Genomic DNA, 24,229 nt, shown 5'->3' with positions numbered 1-24,229 from the left:
AATCATGACTGGCATGGAGAAAGTAAATAAGGCAGTGTTATTTACTCCTTCTCATAACACAAGAACTAGGGGTCACCAAATGACATTAATAGGTAGCAGATTTAAAACAAAAGGAAGTATTTTTTTCAACAACGCACAGTCAACCTGTGGAACTCCTTGCCAGAGGATGTTGTGATGGCCAAGACTATAACAGGGTTCAAAAAAGAACTAGATAAGTTCATGGAGGATAGGTCCATCAATGGCTATTTGCCAGGATGAACAGGGATGATGTCCCTAGCCTCTGTTTGCCAGAAGCTGGGAGTGGGCAGCAGGGATGGATCACTTGATGATTACCTGTTCTGTTCGTTCCCTCTATGGCACTTGGCATTGGCCCCTGTTGGAAGACAGGATACTGGGCAAGATGGATCCCTGATCTGACCCAGTATGGCTGTTCTTATGTTCTTAAGTTTCTGATTCACATAGGGTTTCTGAACCAAATCGTAATAGTTTTTAAGAAGTAGAATGTAAGAATGCTACTTTGGCATGGCAGAATACTGACTGAGTTTTACATTGTGGAGCTAATATTTCTAAGGATGTTCAATGTTCATCCTAACCAAAATAATCCTGAAATACAGATAAATAGAAAAAGAATCAGCACCACTAAATGCTCTCTCTGTGGCCCCAAACAGCCCAAAAATTCAAGAGCAGGGATGGTGGTTACTGTTTGGATTGAACAAGTTGTCACTTGGTTAACACAATTGGTCTATTACTCATTCCCTTGGAAGGGTTCTGCTTGACCTCAAACTGACCTTCACATATACAAGCTGAACGAAACCGTTTAGTAACTGAGAGCAATACAGAATCTCATCCAAAAACAGAGTGGCAAGAGCCATGTTTGCTGAAGCAAGCTCTAGATTTTTACTTCAGTGTGTACACCTTTCAGTGCATTGTGACACTAAACAGATCTCTTTAAAATAATTTAGAAACATAGACACATTTCACACTACAGGTCTTAGCAAATTAGTTTTAAGGAATCAAACCATTAGCAGTTGGATTTTCTGGAACGGTTCAAATAAGAAGGTTTCTCATTCTTCGTCTGGTTGGGGAGAAAACAGAATTTTGTCATTGTAACATTTCGCATCTTCGAGCATTGACTGCTCCCAAGGACAAGCAGTAACTGAGTAATAACATTTTCTGCTTGACTTGGTGCCTGTATAGAATATATTTCACTCTCCAGTAACCTGTTGAACCAGGAGAGAGGGGAAAGGGAGGTACTGATTCCCATGCTATCAGTGCAAGTTTGGCTCACAACCCTTTGGAGAAATTACCTAGTTTGATGATAAGATAATAAGGGGATTCGGGTTTTTTTTTAATTTGTGATCTTCATTCAAATACATTTTGTTCTAAATAACTATGTAAAAATTAAAGTAGCAGCTTCAAATTCATAGTATGTTGCCTGACATTACAAAATAATTAACTCTTGTAAAATAGACCAATTTGGAACTAAAATGATCATTTATTTATAAAACACCCCCCCACACACACACGGTACTCTGAGCACTACACAAACAATTAGACAATATTAAAAACATCATCAAATATGCACCATAAAGATAAACAAAATATTAAAGAGACAAACACAGTGGCATCATTAAAAAAGAGTTTGGAAGGGATGTGCTATGGATGGGCTATGAATGCAGTGCAGAACCTGGAGCTTTCTAACAGGTCCAAAATATAGTCATTCCATTTTTTAAAACTATTTGAACACACACAGCAATTTGATTATCAAAGTGTGTAGGGTTTTCTGGTTTGTTTTTTAAATTTGATTATACTTAAAAGTACCTCACTAGAATTCCAGGGTACCCAGACACTTCTGCACAAAACTGCCTACACAAGTTCTTCAGTCTCTCTCAATTGTGGAAACTTTATTACTCTGCTGGTGACCATTGCTTCTATTTTGTTGTTGTCTTTCATATTTTAGTTTTCATTTATTTTCAAGTGAATTGAATGCCCTGACTGATGACTTGGAAGAGTGAAGTCTTCTGTTAATTTACAGAACAGACATCGCATGGGCATCAGCAATGCCAGCTTCCAGACTGCCTCTGCTAATGTGCAGCTGGCCTGACCTGAAAGGAATCCCCTTTGGATTCAATGACAGCTCAGTTTTCAGTCCCCTGTCAGCCCTTGTCATCCATATCTAGAGCATCAAATAGAGGAGACTGTTCCTGAGATTTTTTCAAAGGAGCCTAAAGGAGTTAGGCTCTGAAGTCGGACTGAAATCCAGTGAAAGTTGCGCACCAGATGTCCTTAAACTCCCAGTGATAGTGTCTGTTTAGAAGTGGTGGGGTTTTGTTGTTTTCTGTGATGCAGATGCTTGACCTGAAGGGACTGGATTGAGCCTATCAACCCATTTCAGTGTGTCCCCTGAACATACGATGGTAATGATGCTAATGACTTCGGACAGAGTTGAGCAAATTCTCTGGAGGTGAAAAGCTGCATAGCCCATTACTAATTTGCTGAGTAGAGCTTGTCAAAAATTACAATTACTTTTTGCAGAATATTTCAAATGATTTTTTTTAAATTCTCTGAGAATTTTTCAGTTTTTGAAAGTGAAAGCTGAATTCTTTTACTGATTTTTTTCCCTCAATTTCTGGTTTATTAATGAAAAACTGAAAAATGTTTTGCTAAAATTTTTGGTTTGGGTCAAAAAGCCATATTTCACCAGAACATTTTTTTAATGAAGACTTTCTGACCAGCTGTACTCCTGAGCCATGAAGTTTTGTCCTTAATATAGAGCTAGTTGAAAATTTTCCAGTGGAACATTTTTCCACTGGAAAATGATGTTTCATCAAAATCTAAACTTTCCAAGGCAATGTGTTAATTTCCATGAAATTTCATTTTGGAAAAAAAATTTTAAAAAGCATTTTGATTTTTCATTTTGAAATGATTGTTTCCACACTCTATATTGTATTATAAATAAATTATAATATATAATAAAAGTCAAAATCAAAATGAATCGACAATTATTTTCTAAAAAATATTCCAATGGAAATTTCAAAAGTTTATCTTTTAATTCTGATTCAGAACAAAAACAAATGTTGAAATGTTGGAATTTCCCATGCAATGGAAATTCTGAGTGTCAGCCAGTTCTGAAAAAGAGCTGCAGAAAGCTCATACTTTGCTTCATATACTAGTGTGTAACTATGGGACTGAATTGGTAATTATAGCTCAACCGAAAAGAGGTACATGGAGATCAGTGTAATGTTTTTTTGTTGTAAGGTATAGTAAAAATCTATGCAATTTAAGTTATCAGTCATATGTGTTTGACTCCTATTACTGTAAAACTGATTGATCTTCTTCTCCCATTTCTTTAGCATTTTGTATTGCTGAGAGTCATGAGAATTGTAATGTATCAGCAGCAGCTCAGTAATACCTAATGACCTCTATTTGTTTTGCGCTAGTTTTCCAGATCAAGACATTCGCAGAACTGCAGTCCAACAAATGGAAAATCTGTCAAATGATGAATTGTTGGAATACCTCCCACAGCTGGTTCAGGTAATGAAAAAATTGATAGCTAAGGAAGTTCTCTAGTCAGATCAATGACTTCATTAAACACTTTTAATTCTTTCAGTCTGATTGATACATTAGTGGAAGAATAAGCAAGAAAGTAAGATCAGCTGATGCAATGATTGAGTTAACTACAGGGCTGAACTATAGATTGTGCTCTACTCAAGAGAATGTGGTTTGCTTCTCAACGTTGCTGATTGGATTTCTGTGTGTTCTTCCTCTGGAAAAAAAAATAGCATCTGAAAAAAAAAAGAAAAGGAGTTACGACCAATAGCACACACCATCAAATCAATGGCTGGTAGTGGCAGGGCTTCTCTGCAAGAAAAGTAGTGTTTGGAATCACAGTGAGTTATTTACTTTTAGATATCTACGCAAAATAGCCAAATACAGTTGATGTAAGGATGGGGGAAAGATGCCACCAATGTGGATGGAAGAGAGCAATTTGCGTGCTGAATAATCTTTCATTATATACGTTGTCTTTCTTCATAAATGATCCCAAAACACTTTATAAGATGTAGGACAGAATGTCCCAACTGTTTTCTCAAGCGTTTGCAACCATGGCTCAGTGGATATTTTCTTGGGGTCCAGGAAGAGATGACTGTCCCCAAAATATTGTCTTTCCTTCATACAGTCTTTTATAAATGTTTCTCCTACAGCTCCTGTGGGGTCAGAACCCTTCAGATTATGCTGGGGTGTGTGCTTGTGGGAGGGCAGTGGGGGGGGGAAACCCAGGAAGAAACCACTTTCAATGGCATGTAATAATTAAGTTAATAGAGGACTGAACTATAGATTGTGAAAGAGTCATAATCCTAGAATTTAAGGTCAGAAGGGACCACCAGAATGTCTAGTCTGACCTCCTGGATAGCACAGGCCACCAACACCACCCAGCACCTGCACACTAAACTCAACAACTTAAATTAGACCAAAGTAGTACAGTCCACAAGAGACTAAACTACTACGTGCCACAGACAAAGAATAGGTGGGACAGAGATGCACCAGTGGCTGAGGCCCCTGTAATGGCAGGGAAATGTTTAAGTGAGAGAGACCCAGATAATCCTGACAAGTGACCCATATCCTGTGCTTCAGAGAAAATCTTTGTCGGCAAGTCTTTCCATTTGCACCCTGTATCTGTCTTGTCTATTTAGACTTTATGCTCTTTGGGTCAGAGAATGTCTCTTACAATATATCTGAGCAGTACCTAGCACAAGTTCTAATCTCAGTTTGGGCCTCTAGGTGCTACAGTATTGTTTTAGATAGATATAGATATATAGTATAATTTTTTTAAATTATTTGTTTTTAATTCCAGGGAATCATTTAGGAATTTGAATCTATTTTTAATTTTCAGAGGGACTGGTGTGTCTCCAAGCACATCTCACAGGATCAGATTGAATTTAGTCTCTGCACCTGTACTGTCCTCACAAAAAAAGGTTGATGCTAAAGTCCTGACTTGTCTATGCCCACGGCGTTTTTGGGGATGTTCTGCATCTATTGGGTTGTCACGTTTAAAATAAATTAAATACATAAATAAATAAAATCTTTGTCAGGCCATTTTGTTTTAAAGTTAACACAACAGAAACAGCATGTAAGTGAATGTGGTTTCTCTATCTGTTAAGGTTATCAAGTTTGAGTGGAGTCTCGAAAGCCCCCTTGTGAAACTCCTGCTGTGTCGCTCTCTACAGAGCATCCAATTAACTCATCGACTTTACTGGTAAGATCGTCTAATATACCAGATTGTCCATTTCATTGATTGTTAATGAGCTTTGTCCACTATGTTTACAGCACACTCTCACTATATTCAAGATCAAGTAAATTAGGAAAATAGTTTTACTTTCCTAATACTCGTTTCAGCACTGGGTCTGAGTGAACCAATTTAAATAAAAGAACCACCTACCTGAACCTGCATCCAGGCCCTTAACAAGGGTTTTATTTTTAAATCTTTGGTTCACTTTCCACAATCTTGAACTTTCTAGTTTCAGCCAGAAATGGTAGTACTGAAATATTGCCCAAAAATACTTCCAAGCACACTGAGAGCAGGACATATTGGCTATTTCATGAAGAAACTTGTTCTTGAGAGCTTACCAACCTGACCTCAAAAATTCAAACTTTTGGATGCATATCAAAGCCAAATCACTAAACACTTTCCCATTACTAATCACCATACATTATTGTAGGCTAGATCCAAAAAGTTCACACTACATAGAAAATTCTTTGCTTCATATACTCTCCTACCTTTCTCCTGCATGTTGACTAGATTTTCAAAGTGATTTTTACATCATGGGTTGGATTGAGTCCATCCAGCATTGGAACCTGTCAACCTACCCAAACCACTAGGCTCAGAAAAATCCCTCCCACAGGACCAGCAAGAGCCAGACTTTGCTTAAAACTCTCCTCATCCCTTCTCCAATTCACCTGATTGTTCCTTCTCCAGGCTCAGAGATCTGTCATCTCTCCATGGAACATCAGGTAGTGGCTCGTAAACACAGTTTGAGAACCTCTGCCATAGCGACTTAACAGTATCTGTTGCAGAGCCAACAACTGGTGCATTATTGACCGAGGCTTAGCTTTCCCAGCCCCTAATACCAACTAGCTCTGTTTGGTGGTATTGTAGTAACCCCAAACCTGCCAGCCAGAACATGAATCCTTGTGTTTTACATACAGTAACTGAGAAGGGAAAAAAAATTCTGTATCAAGCATTAACTAGGTAGGGGATTTTTGACTAATTTCCTATTAAGCTGATCTATAACCATGCAACACGCTCATGTGTGTAGTAGTGTGAGAGCTTCTATCCTCTGTTGTGGGCAGCCACTGGAAGGCCACATTATCATACATGTACAGGTCTGACATGCCATCCAGTAGAGGGCAAATATATATGAACAGACAGCCAATCACAGTGTCTGGGATATTTGTCATCGGCGCATGGTTAGGCCTTTGCCCTGGAGGAGGTTCTCATATATAGGCCAATCTGATAAGTTATGTGGCTGTGGATCAGGGGAAAGAGCTGCTGTAAGTGGTGGTGTACATTACAGAGACTAATAATAGTGTTTTAGAACCAGTTACTAGGTTATGAGCTGGAAATAACCATAACTTGATATCCTCTAATGTACTTCCTGAAGTTAAATGTTTGTATTAATCTACGTGCATATAATAAGAAACAGGGTGTCCAACCGTTATTATTCATTATGGAGATGTAATACATCATATTGTGACTGCAGCTGTCTTTTGCTGGCTGGACATTCTGTGTAAAAGCCATTGCAAGTTTATCTCATGTGATAGTTTATCTCAGCCACTGTTTGCCAGAAGCTGGGAATGAGCAACAGGGGATGATTTAGTTTGATGATTACCAGTTCTGTTCATTCCCTCTGGGGCACCTGGCACCGGCCACTGTCGGAAGACAGGATACTGAGCTAGATGGATCTTTGGTCTGACCCAGTAGGGCCATTCGTATATTCTTATGTGATGATTGTTCTACACACTAGATTTGTCAGTTCAGTGGTTTCTAATTAAAAGGATGGTCTTTCCATCAGCTCTGCAAATCCTGGGGTCTGAAAGTCAAACTGGGTTCTTTTTGCCTGCACAGTAATTCCATTGAATTACACACCTCCAGGCAAAGACTATACAACTGAAATGTAATAATTCTGTTGATGATGTGCAAGATAGAGAATTTAGCTCTTTTTCACACCTTTATGAGCTCAGCAAGTACTAATATATGAATAAAAGATTGTGAACAAGCAGCTATGGATAAGAATACACAGAGAGAAGATCCATCAAATAAGGAGATGCTTTTTTTCAGTAGTCATCTTTCTGATCATACATGCAGTTTAACTGAGAGTTTTGCCATTGCATCTTATAACTTAGCTACACTAGAGGGAAGTTCACTTAAATAATGATATACAATGAATCTGTAAGTTGGCCCAATAAATCAACGGCAGCTCTGGACGTCTGGATTTGTACATTGACAAGCCTCCCAAGCATAGTGAGGCAGATCATCAGCTGGTGTAAATTGTCATAGCTCCACTGAAGTCAGCAGAGCTTTAATATTTTATACTAGCTGATGATCTTCGCCAGTATAGCCTTGCTACTGAATTTTTCACTTTGTAATGTAGATCTATGAAGTGCCTTTTCTGTTCCTGTCTTCTGCAAACTTTTTGTACACAACCAAATCATCTTCAACTCTTACATAATCTACAGGAGATAATCTTCCTTGTGTGCAGCAGCTAATCAATCCATGATAATGGTGCAGTGCAGAATCCCTGTCTGGGAGAAGAGAGTTCTATGTAGTCGGATTTAAAATGGAAAAAAAAAAACTAAACAAAAACCACAGCAACTTGAAGATTTTTGAATTATCATGGTTCTCCCTGTATTCCAACCAGTAGCAGCAGCCTGTTCATGTCATCAAACAATTTGATTGCTTCTCAAGGACTTTTTACCTATCTCTGGGTGTTAGTAATTAGAGATATCATCAACCACAGAGTTACTCTCTTTAAATGTTTTGATTATCCAGTCATGCGCTGGTTGCAGATGTGAGGTACAGTTCACCAATAGCCTTTTTAATTTTCACTTTTGAAAGATTCACATGAGTCTGTGGTAACTTCTCATAAGGAGTAAGCCATGAGTTGCCATTTATCCAATATTAACAGCTGTGTCCGAGGATGACGTATGCCACTGTAAAAATATCCTCTGAGCTAAAACATTGCATGCAACTTCCTAAGGAGGGGGGATTCTTAACCAATTTTTAAAATTAAAATAAAGTTAGTATGCTTATTCAAGTAACCAAAAAAAGAGGCTTACATTTTGCTTTATGCTGTTACAATACCAAAATGTAGATTCTCTAGTATTTTTGGATTGATTAATTTTCAGTAAAGTCTCATCACTTTGCAATTCATAGAAGTGCCTTCCTCTCTGGATGCATTATCTTTTTAGAGGGGGTTTTACATCTCTCTGAAACATCTGGTACTTGCAATTGTCAGAGACAGAATGCTGCACTGGAGTGATCATTTGTCTGCCAATTCTCATTTTTCTGTCTTAATGGAGATCTAAAAACAGACAACTATATAAAATCAGTTCAGAGTCTATACTGGCTGCTGTCAGGGTGCACTATGGTGAGTGCCCCAGTGTTGAAAAGTCTTCTGGTGATGGAGATTACAGCTCGCCAAAGAGGCCCTCCAGAAGCCAGTATTGCCTCAGAAGTGGGCAGTGCTTGCTGAACTTGGCAGGGCTTCAGGTTCATTTATCTAGTGGAAATTAAAAATTCACCCATTACATTAGGAGGTTCTCCTATTGTCTACATGCAACAGGCAGAGTTGGAAGTGTAATGTTACTGAGCATTTGAGATTTTTCAGCTTTCCCATTTAGCAGCTTAGTAACTCCAGTCAAAGTGTGTGTGCCCCAGCATGTGACCTGCTTTCTTTCTCTGGCAGCTTGATGAACTCCTGAGTCCTGCTGCCAATGATTTGTCAGCCAAGGATGATGTCACGCAGAGAGGAGAGATCCTCTTGTGGCTAAAGTCTGGGACTCTTGGCCACAAGACATCATTGCCAGCTCTGCCACAGAGTTCATGTTTGACCTTGGACAAATAATTTAATTTCTCTGCTCCCCAGTTTTCCCATCTGCCAAACAGGTATAATAGCCCTTATTACTATTCTTGTCTACTTCAATTGTAAACTCTCCAGGCAGGGACTCTTTCTCAGTATGTGTATGTATGAATCCCACTGTGCTGGACATTGATCTTGATTGGGACTTCCAGATGGTACTGTAATACGAACCACAATAATGGCCACCTGTATAGCATTAATTTCAGTTCTTGCTGTTCAGACCTGCATTAAGCTCAGCTGTACTGAGTTGTAGATGGAAAACATGTTGTGTAAAGCCTGTGCTCTTTGCCTTTATTCCTTCCCTGCCTTAACACACCCTTCCTCACCCACAGAGATTCCACCTAAGAGTATTACTCTTTAGGTTTCTGCAGGTTTGATGGGAGTATGCCTTTAGCTATTGATCATTTCAAAAATGGATGCCTAATTTTGGACTCCCAAGTACATATTTAGCTGCCTAAACAAATTGTCTAATTTTCAAAGGTCATGAGCACCTAGCAGCTCATGTTGACTTTAGTGGGAGTAGCACTTCTGAAGATTAGGTTTCTAACTCAGCCACCTAACTGTGGACCTAGGACCCTACCTTTAGGCACCATATCTGAAAACCTTACTCCTTGCTTCCCCAACTGCTACCCCTTCTGCATAAATCACACCAATTCCATCTGCTTTTCCTCTGTTCTGGACACATTGGTGGAGATGTTCATTCTGCTTCATATGAAAAAAAAGTCCTACTTCCATTTTCACTAGTAAAATACTTCTATATGACATTTTACATTACTATAAAATCTTTCTCTTCTAGAATGAAAAACTATGAGTAGTTTTCCAGGTAATAAGTTCTGTGCAGAAGTTATGCTTTGTATTAATAATGGCTTTTCTCTCCTTTACAAATGAATTCCAGTGCCACTAAAAGTAATTAAAAACAAAGTTATTCTTCCATTTAGCTCTACATTTTAAAGAAAATAGATAATCTTATTGTCTAAATGTTTAATTCTGGTTCTTTGAGTTGATTTCCAAATTAGCAATCAAGTAATGTCTTAGAAGCAAGTACTGGTAAAAGCAAACTTTATGAGAAAGAAATCTATCTTTTATCATAATAATAATTGGCATTCTTCTGTTAAATATTCCAATATACTTCACAATACATTCTTCCAGAATATTTTTTAAAGGAGATTTTAAGAAAACCCAGAAATCCAGTGATGCTGTTTCATGACCTAAGTGGAGAATTCAGCTGAACAAATCTTCCATGTTTCACAAATCTCTTCCAAGTCCAAACACTTGTTCCTGCAGCTGGGTCACTGATAATGCTACTAACTTCTTTTAATGGCAAACTAAACAAAACATCGCTCAGTCATATGGCTTTTTTTAACAACAGTTGAGCGACGAAAAATAAAATTGACATCATTTCGCTGCACCCTTCCCCCAAAGTAAGACGAAGAGGCTTCCCAATAATAATGGGCCAACTTGTCATCTGTTAATATTAATGCTGGATAGTAAATCATAGGACTTTCTTTTTCATAAAAGTGTATTAGCAGCTTATCTGACCATTTAAAAAGAAAGTTCTGGAATAATAATTGGCAAAAGGTGACAAATGTGCGAACACTTTGCTGCCATGTTGGTTTTAAGATTATTGGGCCAAGTGCTCAGCTGGTGTAAATCACTATAGCTCAGTTGACTGTGCCATGCCAACTTACACTGGCTGTGGCTCCTTAACTCCACCAGTTGGCATGAGGGGGTAATTTGCTCTCCCTCTGCCACTTTTTCTAAAAATGAATGAATGATTTTGCCCATTTTTTTCAGGAATCAGCTCATGAATGTTGTCAGTTACCACACCCCTAAATATTTAAACTTCTCACTTTTCTATTTTAAAGGAATCCTTTTCATGGAGCATAAAAATTGCCCTTGAGCAGAGGCACTGTCCAGATGCTACTTAAGTCCCACATAAACCCTATTTTGAGGCCTTAAGGCTTGTCTATATGGGGACACTCAGGAAAATTAATCTGAATTAATTAAAGGTGTGAATTTAAAGTGGATTGATTAAACTGCATTAAAACCCTGTGTGGACAGTTTCATTCAGAATTAAAGTGATCTTAATTGTGGTTCACTTAGTTCCCTTGGACGGAGGAAAGGCCAGGCCAAATTTGAATGAGTGGCATTGCGATCTGGCACCTAGGGTCTCAGTGCCATTCAGATTTAACCCAGTCACCCCTTGGTCATGAGAAGGAGGCGGTGAGGGAGAGCTGGGCCAAATGTGAGTAAGTGGTGTTGTGACCTGGAGCATAGAGTTGCAACACCACTTGAAATTTGCTTGTCTGCCCCCCTGTCATGACAGAGGAATAGCTAGGCCAAATTTACAGTTCCAATCAGGGGCTGGAGGGTGGGGGACTGGGCCCCCTGGGAAACAAACTCCTCGTTTCCTCCCCAATTCAGTATGATCAAATGATTTCCTGCATGAAATGAAACTGTCACACAGTGCATGCCTTATTAATTTAACCTTTAGTTACACAGTAAAAGATGAAAAAAATCCAGGTATATCCCTTGCATTAACCTCCTGAGACTGATTTCCATGCATTAAATTTGGAAGTAATACTTCTAGTCTCTTCACCAGTACTTTAAGCTATAATTTAAAGTCATTACTGAATAAAGAAGTAGATTGATAAGATTTAAGATTCTATGGATTTTACCCTTGTTAGAGAAGAATTGAAATTCTAGCTTCTCTGTAGGACATATGCAGTTTACTTCTCCAGTGCCTCTGCATGAAACTTCAGCATAAAAAGAATTCATTTAGTATTAAACAACTTTACAAATTCTACTTGGACACCATCTGGGTCCAGACTTTTTCCTCACTTCAGTTCAGAAACCTGTATCTAAATTTTTGCTTTCTCAATGTGGCTGATTCAAAAGAAAGAAATCTTGGACAATTCTTATTAAAAATCAGCAGATGGGATTCAGATTTCAAAATTGGCCTTAGCAATTTCTGCCAAATAAGACTTTACAAGGTTCTGAATTCTCCCTTCCATTATCATTAAGTTCCAAGTGGTTTTGACCATACACCAGATAGATAGCTGGGAAGCTTCATGCTTGCCACTGATTTCTACAATGTCTTGTTCTTCTGTCAATTGTCTCTGCATCAAAAATCAAACTCTTACTGATTAAAAAGGTATTGTAACAAGCATATGAAGTGAGGGCCTCAGGGCATCCTTGCCCCATCCAACATCTTTTAAACTTTCTTGGTGGTTTGAGGCTTATTTAGTAGTATGAGCCTCTGGGAGGCAAGACCAATGGAGTGAGCTGTGCTGGCTCCTGGAGCTGTGTTGGGAAGAGGGGATGCTTGGTTAGCTCCTGCAGGGTGCAAGAAGCAGAGTGGTCCATAGCAACTGCCTCTAAGAGTAGAAAGAAGCTGAGTGAGCCCTGATAGACCCTGCTGCCTCCAGAAAATTATTCTCTTTATATTCCTGCTACTCTTATATGTGTCATTTTCACACAGGACTTTTATCCACCTTTCACTCAGCACTTTGCATTTGGAGGTTTTATCTACCCTTTGTCTAGCAACCTGCTGATCAGTTTCCTACTTGTATGGAGCATCTTTGCTGCTTTCACAGGTGGCAATTGTACCACACAATTGCAGCAGTTGGCTGGGTCAGCATGTGGCTAGAAACATGTTTCTACAGATCATTGCTTTCCACAGTGGAATTGAATATTTGGAAGAAATGTTGTAGCCAATAGGGGTACTTCTACACTGCAAAGAAAAACCTGGGGCTGACCGATGCCAGCTGACTCAGGTTCCCAGGTCTCAGGCTGCAGAGCTGTTTAATTGCAGGGTAGACTTCTGGGCAGTGTGACCTCTGAGACCCTCCTACCTTGGGCTCCAGCCCAAGCCCAGAAGTCTACACTGCAATTAAACAGCCCCTTAACCTGAGCCGTGTGAACCCAATTCAGCTGGCACAGGCCAGACACGGATGTCTAATTGCAGTGTAGACATACCCTGAGATTGGTAACTGTTGCTTGGAGGTAAGCTATATGAACAGGTTTCATTGTAGTGGAATATTATGAATGTTTATAAACTTTGCTAAAGTGCAAGATTATTGTATTCTTAAAACAAAGAAAGAAAAGTCCTCCTGAAGGCTGAATGTACTTTTGTGGCTTGCTATCTATCCTGAATTTTATTTCATGTAATCAAATAAGTTGCTGAAACTTTATAGAATTTTCTGGCTTGTAACATTCTTCAACTAGACAGTGACTCTGGGCATGAAAAGAGGAGAGTGTCACCATTCTCTTGCATGTACCCTCTAGTTAGAGGCACAGGACTATATGAGTAAAAGAGGAATTTGGGGTACAATCCTGCCACAATGAAGCCAAAGGGAATATAATAGAACCTCAGAGTTACAAACACCAGAGTTACAACCTGAACAGTCAACCACACACCTCATTTGGAACTGGAAGTATGCAATCAGGCAGCAGCAGAGACACCCACCCCCAGCCCCGCAAAAGAAAAAGAAAAAGCTAGTACAGTACAGTACTGTGTTAAATGTAAACTACTAAAAAAATAAAGGGAAAGCAGCATTTTTCTTCTGCATAGTAAAGTTTCAAAGCTGTATTAAATCCACGTTCAGTTGTAAACTTTTGAAATAACAACCATAATGTTTTGTTCAGAGTTATGAGGTTCTTTGTAACTCTGAGGTTCTACTGTAATGCCATTGACTTCAGCGGGGTTAGAATTTCACTCTCTGCCTCCAGTTTTTATATTAAGGAAATTTCTGTTGTGGAAGTAAAGAGCAGTGTATCTAAAGTGTTACCAAAGTATAACAGAGCCTTGTGGAACAGAATCAGTAGGAATTTTTTTTAAGACTGTTGGCTAAATTCTCTAGCAGCAGGGAAGTTGGCCCTCAATTCTTTACTTTTCAAAATCATTAGCTTGCTGTTTAATTCACCTCTTTAAATTTGGGATGAAATACATGATAGATTGCTTCATATTTTGTCAAGGGAAATATATTTTTCACTGTCACTTAGTATTGACCTACACTCATCATATTTTACTTCCAGTATTCTCAGGAAGGAATAAATCAAGCAGAGTCGTTTTTCTGTAATGTCCCCAAACTATTTAAACACTAAGCACACCTTTCCCACTCACTCACTTTCTCCCTCCCACAAACACTCTCACACAGCCAATCAAAGGCTGCCAAGTGTGCTAATTTTTAGCCAACTTTTAAGTATCCTCTCTGTAAGAGGCAGAGGCAGCCTGAGCCATAGAACCTGCATTAATTTTGCATGAATTAAATTGATATTAATGACCCCAATCCAGCATTGAACTTAAGCATGTACCTAACCTTAAGCATAGGACTAATCCCTTAAAATTATGCATGTGCTTAATAGCTTTGTTGGATTAGGGCCAGTATAAGAGTTGTACCAAAAAGACAGTATTGGACTCTAGATCCAGGTTAGGTTTAGGCTGAAATTCACATTCAAGGTCTAATCAAAATTACGGCTCAAATTCAGGCTTGGATTTGATGGTGCCAAAATCTAATGAGCCAGTCTTATAAGACATCCGATTCATCTGAATTGGGGACCCTTGAAGTAACCCTCTTCCTGATTCGGATGTGACCCAGAACCAAAATTTTAGGGGCAAATTCAGACCCAGATCAAAGCATTTGAATATGAACCTCTCAACCACCATCACCTCTTAAATCCAAGCAATTTGGATTTGGTTATGGTTGATCTCTAATTATATTAGCAATAATGCCATTAGCCCACTGTTGTTTTGAGGCAGTAATCAGATTACCTCATTGTGAATCTGTTTCTCATTATTATCCACTCAGTTTGGATTATTGCCTTGGAAAATAGAGGGATAATTATATTATTACTTAATTAATGGGTTATCAATCTTCTCAGACTCCTGTTTTACTAAGAGTAAACATCAACCAAAACAAAGACATTTACTGTGAATGCAAAAGGGTCGTCCACCTTCTGAGTCCCCCATCATGGCCAGAGGTTACTCTGCCTCCGTTTCCCCATGTCAGGGATTTTTTAAACAATATCCACACCTCCAGTCCAAAGGTAATTTAAATCCCTTCTGGGGTCCAATTTATTCTGTCCAATGGGTACACCAAGCCCCATCCACAGTTCAGTGTCTCTCTCTCCCTTAGATAGGGAATCTGCAGCCCTTCTTCCTGGAGCTGGACAATCAGTGTCTATCTCCCCTTCAATCGGGAGTCATCCAGCACTCCTTCCTAGATCTGGGTCCCAGCTTTACCTAGCGGAGTCTTTCTTCAGCCTGTAGTCTTTACCACAGCTTCCTGAGCTGCCTTCTCACTCCTGTATCTTCCTGCTGTACTTATAGGGGACACCTGTCCTCCACCAGGCCCCTCAGGGTTGTTAATGAGGTACAGGTGAGCTGGAGCCATTCTGTCTTTAAAAGGCCCATTTCATCCTGCAACAGTGAGGAATATTCTTTGTGTACTAATTCTGTTTGATCCTGTCTTTTGGTAGCCAAAATATGACTGGGCACTTAGTTCACCTATGTCTCAAAGTTATAACTTGAAAGAATGCAATACACTAACATAGAAATGTAAAAAAAATTAAGTGCCTCCCTCTATCTCTCTGAGCTTTATTTCTGTCTGGGCTTTCTTTCTTTCAGGTTTGAAGAAAGAGATGGGAAAACTGGCTGTATTGCTCCTGGGGGAGTTCTATGCCAAAAAATTATGTGCACAATATTTTAAAATTCTGCATAATTATTTGTCAAAATAACACAATATAATCACATCAGTTTCAGTTATTTTGGTAATTTATTACAAAATACCTGTCAGCAAATATGTCTGTAACAATACAGACAACAAAAAAGATCCAGGAAATGTTTGTTGACAAACAGATTCCTTACTAGCCATATTAATACAGAACCTTGAGTAATAATTCATTTAAACTACAATATAGAAATGTATTTCCCACACCCTTCAGAAGCAGTGCAAAGGCGTGGGGGAGTCAGATAAAGGAGGAGCTGTGGGAGAGGGAAGTAACTGATGGGAAGGAGCCTGGCTGTGAACTTAGAGGGTTGTTGAGTGTGGATGGGGGAGAAGTATGGAACAGGGTTTGGGGTGGGGGGGAAGGGATTGTTAGGGAGGCTCCCCCATGCAGACCCTGGCTGACCCATAGCCTCTCTCATTCAGTCAGGCACATCTGCATCTGCCCCCATGTGTCCCTGATCCCCCATTCAGCCATCTCCTTCCCCCTGTATGCCTGCATTTCCTGTTCCCTTGTGTCCATGCACCCCCCCTCCCCATGTGATCCTGCACCCCCACTCAGCCACCCCCTGTCCCTGTGTCCCTGCACCCCACTCCCATTCAGCCCCCACCTCGGTCTGTCTCCCCACTACCTTCTGAACCCCAGTCCATGGCCCCCCCAGCAGCCCCATGTGTCCCATGCTGTCCGTTCACCCATATCCCATGCCTTCTGACCTGGAACCACGAGCAGCTGTGAGGAGCACAGCCTCTTCTCTTCCTTATCTGCAGCTGGGGCTGCTCCTGCCCAGGAGTAGCCGCTCTCTGTTTTGGTACCACAGCAGCTTCTGGTGGGTGAAAGGCATAACTGCAGCACCTCTCCGGAAGAGATTTTTCTGCAGAGAAAAAAAAATCTGCTCTGGACATGAATTCTGTGTGTGTGCCATGGTGCAGAGTTCCCGTAGGAGTACTGCATGGCTGTATCTATGGATTGATAACAGGATATATAACATTTCACCTTTAGATGAAGGGTTTGAGTCCAGCATATGTTGACAGCAACTGAAAGTAATTACCAACTAACTGACTGGCCTCTGTGTAATGAATTGGTGCTTTTGGTCTGCTTCCATATAAAAATATCAATATAGTTGGAATTAACCAGCAGTCTTACTGGGACTCTGGGACAGCAGAGAATTGAAGGACTGAATGGCCTCCTTCACCCCCTCGAGATAGTCCTTTGAAGTCTGGTTTGAGGCAAATAATTGAGTATTCCACAGCAGCATAAAATAACTTGTACTACTCTTGTCTATACTGTTCCAGGAGTGTAGGACTAAGGACCTCTTTGAAGTCAGTGGAAGACTTTCCAGTGACTTCACTAGACTTTGAATGGAGGCTTTAATTTCTGGAGCTCAAAGTGTTACAATTTCACCAACACTACATTCACTTTTTTAATTTAAAGAGTTTTGAACAGAACATTCATTGATTCAAGAACAAACCTTTACAGGTACTGCATTCTTCTCTTTTCAAATAAAACTTTTCCAATGGGGGAAAACCCAACTTTATATCTTCTTGAAAGCTAAGTTGGAATTGGAAAAGAAATTGATACAATATTACAAAGAAACAGTAACAAAAATAAAATACTAACTATAAAGAGGTCCCAAAAAACCCAAGACATTTTGACAAAGACACCTTCAAAATCCCATGTTGACATCTTTATTTCTAATAGTTCCTGCTTTTGGTGCCATTAATTCCAGGTTTGGCACACAGATTGTCTCAGTTGTGATTGTCAAATAATGTGTGTGTCTTAGGCCCAAAGAAAATTTCACACTGTAGTCTAGTTAAAATTTACTTGTAGGTTGCCTCCTGGAAACCTAAAATCTGTGGTAAATCAAATGATTTTCTATGGTATATAATGATTGCTTATTATAGCTCCAAGAATGCTGTCATGCAGACAAATATAATGAGTGGTAACTTTTCTTTTACTTAAGAAGCAGATGGTTGTATGGTTACAGTGTTCTTTGTGCTAAAGAACATCTGCTAACTCAAGGCTGGTCTCAAAGGGATACTTTTATGGCTTTGCTTTCTCATAGATAGGTTTAGTGCGTTGTTTTGAAAGTGAAAAGTGTTTTTAAATTGATGTAAAAGGAGAATAAAACTCATAATAGATGGTTTCAATGTACCTTCAGAGATGTTATTTCAAGCTAACTGTGAACTAGTCACCAACATACATGGCCCTAGCAGTGTGGTTTAAATTGTATGTAGAGCTCATAATGATGCCTATACATAAGGTTGTACAAACATTTCCAGTGAAAGGGGTCATTTTTGTTTACATGTAACTTTGCCATTTTTTTATCTATCTAGCTGAAATACAAAAGTTTTTAGTCAGTCCAGGAGATTTTTTTTTCTGGAAAAGTTTGCATCAAAAGAGTTGAAGCTTTTCAAGGATGAAAGGGGGAAATTCACTTTTTCCACTAAAAATTATAACTTCTTTTAAAGAGCTCTACACGTCAGTGGTAAAAAGTCCCTGACTTAGAGAGTATCAGGGGGTAGCCATGTTAGTCTGTATCCACAAAAACAACAAGGAGTCCGGTGGCACCTTAATGACTAACAGATTTATTTGAGCATAAGCTTTCGTGGGCTAGAACCCACTTCTTCGGATACATGCAGTGAAAATTACAGATGCAGGCATTATTATACTACTAATAATATACTAGTATAATAATGCCTGCATCTGTAATTTCTATACTAATTATTAATAATGCCTGCATCTATAATTTTCACTCCATGCATCCAATTAAGTAGGTTCTAGCACATGAAAGTTTATGCCCAAATAAATCTGTTAGTCTTTAAGGTGCCACCAGACTCCTAGTTGTTTTTGAGTTAGAGAGATATCTTGTGGTGTTGTAGTCAACACTGATTGTAATTTGTCAAAAATTTAAATAAAGTATTTTGTGTATGCACATTGGCTCATAACAGTCTATCAACATTCTATTGGCTCTGTCCATTTTTGCATAGTTTAGGAAAGTTGTGAGTAGTGCTGTGTGTTTCTACTCTTAGGGAAAATGTGAGAGGAAGGAAGTAGGGTTCCAAGCACTCCTCCTTGTGTATGATAATATGAGGAAGTGTGAATGGAATAAAGCCAGGGCTTTTGTTTCATGGATAAAATGTATTGCACTTTACAAAGTTTTCTGTTGTGGCTGAGCATATTGTTGAACGTGATGGAAATTCTTTATTTCTTCATTTTACTGTTTTTTCAAAATGTAGGCAATGCCATATCAAAAACCAGAATTAAGAGTGTTAACGTTACAAAGTGAAGCACTCAAAAGTCAGGAAGTGACAAAAGTTATCACTGTGAGTTTATGCAATAAAAGACTATGTCATAATACATACTCACAAGGGGACAGAATTAAAGTTAAGAATATAATCTGTAAAATGATCTGAAAAGAAATACATTAAAAATTGGGGAGTTGTGTGTGTATATAAAGTAATTCTGGGGAGATGGTTTTCAAAATATTGTTTTTTGTTTTTGACATTAAGAATATTGGGAATGGCAAATCTCCTTTTTCCATGGTTTTGCTGGAAGATATTGTAATAGTTTCAAGACTTACCTATTATGAGTTCTCATACTTTAACTGAATAGAGGGGCATTGACTCTTTTGATGTTCTTAATGCAAAATATTAAAGTTAATTTAACTTACTCTTCTGTGTCACTGGTGGTCAGTACTTACGTCTCTGATACTGGGATTTCAGTCTGGATTGATTAGCTGATTCACTGTGTGGAACAGCTCTGAGAACCAGGATTTTTCAGCTGTGATAGCAGAAGAGTAATGGGTTCCCCAGCTTCTGTTGTTGTGGTGGCAGAGTTCAATAGAAAATGTTGGTGCTTTTAGGAGATGGTTTCAGAGAGGGGTTTGTGCAATCACAATTCTAGTCTTCCTCCTACACACGACTGACAAAGTTTGTGAGTGAACAGAACCATGGAGATATTCTGGGTCACTGTAGGGGAAAAGGGTCAGCATGAGTCCAGGATATCAGTGACAATCATGAGTAAATGATCACACCATTTGCCAGCTCATCTGCACTTTCTTTGGTTCCCTGCTAAATTGGAAGGAAGCCATCCCTGTTTCAAAATCCTAACATACTTTTTAAACAGCTAGAAATATATGCTTAGTTAATATTTCCTTTCCATGAGAATACTTCCTGCATTTGCTGCAGGCTTTGATTGGCAGAGGGAGTATCTACAAACCCATATCTCTGCTGAGATTTGTTCCACCCATGTTAAACACCTGGAATTGTTTATTTGCTATATGGGTGTAGTATTGAAGAAGAGAACGTAAAACGAATGCAGTTGTAAGCCGTTAAACTTTGATTACACTGGCACCCTCTATCATTCCTTTTTACTGCAGGAATAGTGCATGGGTTCAGTCTGTTTTAGCAGTGGGACTCCCCACCTGTGGGTAACAACACATAAATATACAAACTTGGACAGTTGTGGATGCGTGTACCCTGAGTTGCCTTCATTTGGAATAAAGACACCCCAATGTAGTAAAGCTGCTCAGATTTTTAAAAAAAATTGTTTATAAGAAGACAATGTAAAGGTTAATTAAGATGCCTCATAAAACTAAACATGATCTTATCATTACAGTAATACAGCCAAGATTGTGCAAACAAAAGTAATCGTTTCAAACATACCGATTTCTTCAGTACCAAAACGGGGACAGGCCACCAATTCTGAGCATTTAAAACATGCACCACTGATCTGGCATTTATTTCACCATATCATCCTAAGCTAAATAAGCAGCAAGTGCCCAGTTCTTTGAGTAGGCTGGTATCTTTCTCCTTGTGGTTATCTTCTGCAATTAGTAAAAGCAGGCCTGGGAACACGGCAGAGATCTTCACCTGCCCTCTGATATGGCTGTCTCCCTTTGGGTCTGGCTGAACTAACTGAAGAGTTTGGTTCCTTTTTTTTTTCTTTCATATACTTGGGAGTGGAATTAGCTCCCACTCTTGGAGATGTCCAACTGAACATGGTCCAAGGGTTTGTGATTTTTTTTTCTGTGAGTCCCAGACTAGCTAAAGTCAGGGGACAGCTGCTCTACCCTTCTGGTAAGAAAAAAAAAACCCCACAACCCTCTGACTACTACTTTATTTGAAAGTTTAAAGGAACAGCGACAAAAGGATGGGTTTCACAATGTCCATGAAGGGGCTTTCTATTTTTTTGGTTTTTATGCCACTTTTCATTGGCATGATTTAATGCTTTTTTTTTATGGGCAAGTGTCTGAGGACCCTTTCCTCCTCATTTTGCTGATAGATAGTCTGTGATTTCCTAGCTAGAGGGCTAGTCCTCTAAAGGGGCTCAGCAGCTCTTAAAAAGGGGCTGAGCATTGTAACCTGCCATTAGGAGTTGAAGCAGTCAGCACCTCAAGGAGGAACTCAGCACCTGGTAGGATTGATCTGTCTTACTGAATATCCAATATCGAAGGAAACTTGCTCTCTAACTCCTTTTCTCATACAACTACTTTTTTGTTGCTTCCCATAAAAACAAAACCTAGTGCCTAACTTATACCCCATGCAAACTCCATTCATTCCAGTGGGGGTGTTTGTGGTGTAAATCAGGGTAGATTTGAGTCCCGAAAAGTTCCCATAGAATATTCATCTTGTTCTATCACTTTGACTGCACTGTGTTCAAAGATGGATTTAATAGAATATGTAATGTTTTAATTTTGCGTGAGAGACATTGGTGGAAAGTGATGAGTGAGCATAGTCCAAGCAACTGCTTCTTTGTGTTGAAATCTGCTTACTACACCCATTGGACTTGATAGGCATGTAGCTTATCTGCCATCTTAATCATTTGAGCCTCAGAAACCTGAAATTAAGTTAGCTAAAAACTAATGGTGATGTCAGCTTCATTTCTGAAACTAGGCCATATGGTCCAGGGGAACGAAAACCTAAGCAGGAGAACTAACAACATGAAAAATCTCCTGAGATCCCATAATTTTTAAGGATCTTCAGCCTACCAGATAGTGCTGAATTTCACTGGTTAAATAGTACATCTTGGATTATTTATCCAGCTAAGTTGAGAATGATCTACCAAGGGCAGTGTTTAATTTGTAATGAAAGAGGTGCCAGAGCTCAAGCAATTTTTTTACGTTCATGTAGCAAGCCCAGAGGTGCCGGGGCTATAAACTGCCAAACCTGGAGATGCCGGGGCTCACCCCTGGCAAGCCGTGGCACAAATTAAGCACTGACCAAGGGGCTATGTTTCTAATGAAAGATCATGATGCTGCTAAACAAATTTTGCATGCTAGAATTTTAGTGACAACAGGCGATCAACACAAATTAGGTCTTGAATTTGTGGATATTTCATTTAAGGCTATTGCTGGAGGAGCTGTTCTTTTAAACCCATGAGACACCATGTCTAAAGGTTTTATATTGCTGTTAATGTTTTATATTGCCTATGAAGCCATTTTTTTTTACTTTGGCTACTGTTGGAAATTATTTTGCCATTATATCTTTTGCATGATACTGTTACTCATAACTTACAATTATTTTACATAAAGTGACACATTAATGTTCTCAGTTATTTTATGTTCATATTACATCATAAAAACATGTTACTTGAGAGTAGGGATTGCTCTGTGACTGGGCTTTATTTTCTAAGACTTGTTTATCATGTTTTGTTTGAACTATTTGTTATGGGTAAAAATCTATATGAATTTACCCTCGAGAATTGTTGTCAAACTGATTCTAATTTTCTTTGAATGCTTTCTTGTAAGTAGTCACAGAATAGTTTGAACAAATATATTGCTGATTCTGAGTTTATCATATGCTACAGGCTGAGACTATTCACTAGTAGTTTGCTGGGTGGTTGGTCATCTAAGTCTCACAGGCCTCAGTTTAGGAAAGCATCCCAATTTAGGACCACACTTAAGTGCATGCTTAAAGTTAAGAGTAAATAGTGGTAAACTTAAATGCATGTCTAATTGCTCTCAAATCAGGGCCAACATATGATTTCAGACCTTTTGCTTGATGACTAACACATTTGAAGCAGGGGACTAGTGAGAGCTGGTTGAAAATATTCCATTGACACATTTTTAGACAGTAAATTACTTTTCAACTAACTGGGAATTTTTGGGAATTTTTTGGGGGGGAATTTTTTTTAGTTTTTTTGAAACCCTAAAACAGTTTCAGGTTATAAGTTTTCAATGAAAACCTGAAAAATCCCAACATTTTATTTTACTTTTATTTTATTTATTTATTTTAAGGTGGGAGGGATGCTGGAAGGCAGGGGAAAGAGCAACATTCTACCTAGCTCTAAAGTTGGTAGAATAACAAAGTAATGTTCTTAGGAATTTTCAGATAAGAGTCTCATGATAAAATTCACAAAACTCTTGGTATTTGGACACATTTTCTTGAATACCAGGAGTTTTCTGAATGCTCACCAATACTAACAGATACAGTAAAACCTCAGAGTTAAAAACACCAGAGCTACGAACTGACTGGTCAAACACACACCTCATTGTTAACCGGAAGTGCGCAATCAGGCAGCAGCAGAGAGACCCCCCGTCCCCACCGTCACACCCCTCCCCCCGCCCCAAAAAAAGCAAATGCAGTACAGTACTGTGTTAAACATAAACTACTAAAAAAAAGAAGGGAAAGTTTTACAAAAATTTGACAAGGTAAGGAAACTGTGATTGTTTCATTTAAATTAAGATGGGCAAAAGCAGCATTTTCCTTCTGCATAGTAAAGTTTCAAAGCTGTATTAAGTCAATGTTCAGTTGTAAACTTTTGAAAGAACCACCATAACGGTTTGTTCAGAGTTATGAACAGCCTCCATTCCCAAGATGCTCGTAGTTCAGAGGTTCTACTGTATCTCACCCAATACGCATAGTGAACCAAACTCGCCACTTTTATTTGTGGGAAAAAAACCTCTAAAAATCAGCATTGAAGAGTGAGAGAAAACTGTTTGGTGATTTGTTTGTTTTGCTATTTGAACAGCGCTAACTGTTAAATGAGCAATGTGTTGTACTTAATTATTTTTTAAGCATGCAAATTATGCCAGATGCAATGTCTCACCTAAGTTGCGTACAATATTTGCTTTGCAAAGAAAAGCATGATTAAAGCTGTTTTTCTTCCGGGTTTGAATTTAAGAACAAAAATTGACCAAAAAGAGACAGAGATTTAAAATGATTGAAACTCTGTCCAAAAGCTGGTGACTGATGCATCTGATGGTTAAACGAGATACAAGAGAAATACGTTCATCATTTTCTAGGTTCTGTAGGATTATATATAAAGAATACAGTATATTCTCTTGCAGTATGAGGCCTTTTTACCTCTTTCAAGCTGTTCAGAAAGAAATTCAGATAAGGCCACAAATCTTTTTTTCCCCT

General features: G+C 38.9%; 1 protein-coding gene across 1 annotated transcript in view; it reads left to right on the top strand.

Annotated features, from left to right (window-relative positions):
- Positions 1 to 24,229, top strand: part of PIK3C2G (phosphatidylinositol-4-phosphate 3-kinase catalytic subunit type 2 gamma) — a 278,348-nt gene that overhangs the window by 105,171 nt on the left and 148,948 nt on the right. Inside the window, exons 16-17 of the mRNA XM_073335036.1 lie at positions 3,441 to 3,534; positions 5,160 to 5,254. Of these exons, the coding sequence (XP_073191137.1) occupies positions 3,441 to 3,534; positions 5,160 to 5,254 (189 nt within the window). The remainder of the gene's footprint in view (positions 1 to 3,440; positions 3,535 to 5,159; positions 5,255 to 24,229) is intronic.

Source organism: Lepidochelys kempii, chromosome 1 (genome assembly GCF_965140265.1).
Source record: "Lepidochelys kempii isolate rLepKem1 chromosome 1, rLepKem1.hap2, whole genome shotgun sequence".
NCBI lineage: Eukaryota > Metazoa > Chordata > Testudines > Cheloniidae > Lepidochelys > Lepidochelys kempii.
Note: the sequence above shows the minus strand (reverse complement) of the source record. Positions and strands in the feature narration are given on the sequence as shown.